Below are 2016 nucleotides of genomic sequence, written 5' to 3' on the forward strand. Positions count from 1 at the left end.
AAATTTTTCAACATAATAAAAAACATAAACCATCACATCTGTTGTATGTGGAGTCAATAAAGATAAATTAGCAACAAATCACCATTTTGTGTTCATGACAAAATATTATTAGACAATTTTTTTCCCAAATGAGTTCAACATGGTTTAACGTGGAACATCTGGTTTTGGTCATATGAGAACATAGAGAGGATTCTTCTTCTCTATGCCATAAAGACCCATTAGGATTGAAACTACACATCAACAAAAAGGTTTGGAAATGGTTTAAACATATTTTTTACATTACGGTTTCCTTGTCAAATATTTTACTTTATAAATAAATTCAATGTTTTCCTATAAATAAGGAAACAACTATGTATATCTCTATATAAAGAAAAAAAATGTTGCTCAGTTTTTTTTTTTTTTTTTTTTTGCAGAAATATTCCACATCTTTACTGCAGCTTCTAAATATTTAAACAATGAAAACAAATCAAAAAACAAGATGCTGTAAAACAATATTTGTAAAATATGTTTCATGACACTTAACTGAAAGCCTGTTTAGTGATGATGTCATAAAATCAGTCAAAGTCATTTTTCTACAAAATGTTTTGTGTCAAAACTGTACCTCATTTTTTTTGTCATCTTAATTGAAAGCAAATTCACTGAGATACTCAAGGCCTGTTCAACATTATATAGGTTAATGACCACAGATTATTCATCTTTATCTGTGTCAGAGGTAGTTAGTATTGGAAAGACTTTTATATTGTTTCAAAAATTTTATCCTTTAAGAAAAAATATATATTTTTTTCTTTCTACATTACAATAGTTTTTAAACATAATCTGATATCTAATCAAAATAGGTTTCAAACCATGTCTTTATGAATAAAACAGTAAAAGAAATGTCACATTGTCATGTGTTTGGTTTCTGTTAGCATTATCAATTATGTTTCCATTCATTCTAGTTAGTTTATTGATTTTTTTTCTATTGTTGTTCAAACTATTTGCTCTGATAGAATCTTCAGCTTGAACTTGAGTGGTGTTCAGAGTTTGATCTACTGCCTCTGAAACCATTTAGAGTTCATTAAACTATTTTTAGTTTAATTAATGAGCAGCTAGAGAGTTTAATCAGCTTTATGTTCTAATTAAGCTGTTTTTAGATTCAATATTTGGCTGAATTAAAGTTTTTTTATTTGTTTTTCTTAAAGCCTTATTTTGTCTGAACCAGAATTAGAGGCTTAAACAATATTTTTACTGATCAAAGAATCTGTTCAGACAGGAGAGCTAAATCTGCATCGAGTTGTCAACAATGTTTTCTTCCATTTATGTGTTTACTATACAAGTGAATATACTTTTGAGGAAAGATATTTAGATCAAATGATTGTTACTCTGTGTGTGTTTAGTGATCTGTGTCAGAGTCTGCTGTGACATTCAGCTGGAGTTTCTGTTCAGTCTGACTGAGGGAGGTTTTTGCACGACTGTTTTTCACTGTGTGAACACCCACTGACTGTTGATGCTATGAAGACTCTGACAGTAGTAAGCTGCAGCGTCTTCAGCCTGAACTCCGCTGATGGTCAGAGTGAAGTCAGAACCAGAACCACTTCCACTGAAACGATCAGGGACTCCAGACTGACGGCTGCTTCCACATGTTATAAGGAGTTTAGGAGCATCTCCTTGTTTCTGAAGGTACCATTGGAAGCAGTTACCTGGACTTGGATTAACTTTACATTTAATAGAGACAGTCTGTCCTGGAACAACAGACTGAGATCCTGGAGTCTGAGTTATAGTGACTTGACCTGATGATCCTAGAAACACAAAATAAAAATACATTTTCTTGGAGAAAAGTTGAGCTTAAAAACATTACATCACCATCCAAACCAAAGCTGGTTGATATGTATCCTGGGGAACATGGTTACATCTTAGGCCAAAGTTTTCAGCAGAGAGTCTCACCCTGAACCAGGAGCTCCAGGATGGTCAGCAGTAGAGTCAGTAACATCATCATTGTGCTGCTGGTGGTTCAGTGGCTCTGAAAGGCCTGGACAG

General features: G+C 33.2%; 1 gene segment (V, D, J or C); it reads right to left on the bottom strand.

Annotated features, from left to right (window-relative positions):
- Positions 1-1458: 1458 nt before the first annotated feature.
- LOC107081439 lies at positions 1459-1975 on the bottom strand. The segment is given in 2 exon segments: positions 1459-1778; positions 1924-1975. Coding segments are annotated over 2 exon segments (372 nt in total).
- Between the last annotated feature and the right edge of the window lie 41 nt (positions 1976-2016).

This window comes from Cyprinodon variegatus, unplaced genomic scaffold (genome assembly GCF_000732505.1).
Source record: "Cyprinodon variegatus isolate N-32 unplaced genomic scaffold, C_variegatus-1.0 Scaffold4996, whole genome shotgun sequence".
Lineage (NCBI taxonomy): Eukaryota > Metazoa > Chordata > Actinopteri > Cyprinodontiformes > Cyprinodontidae > Cyprinodon > Cyprinodon variegatus.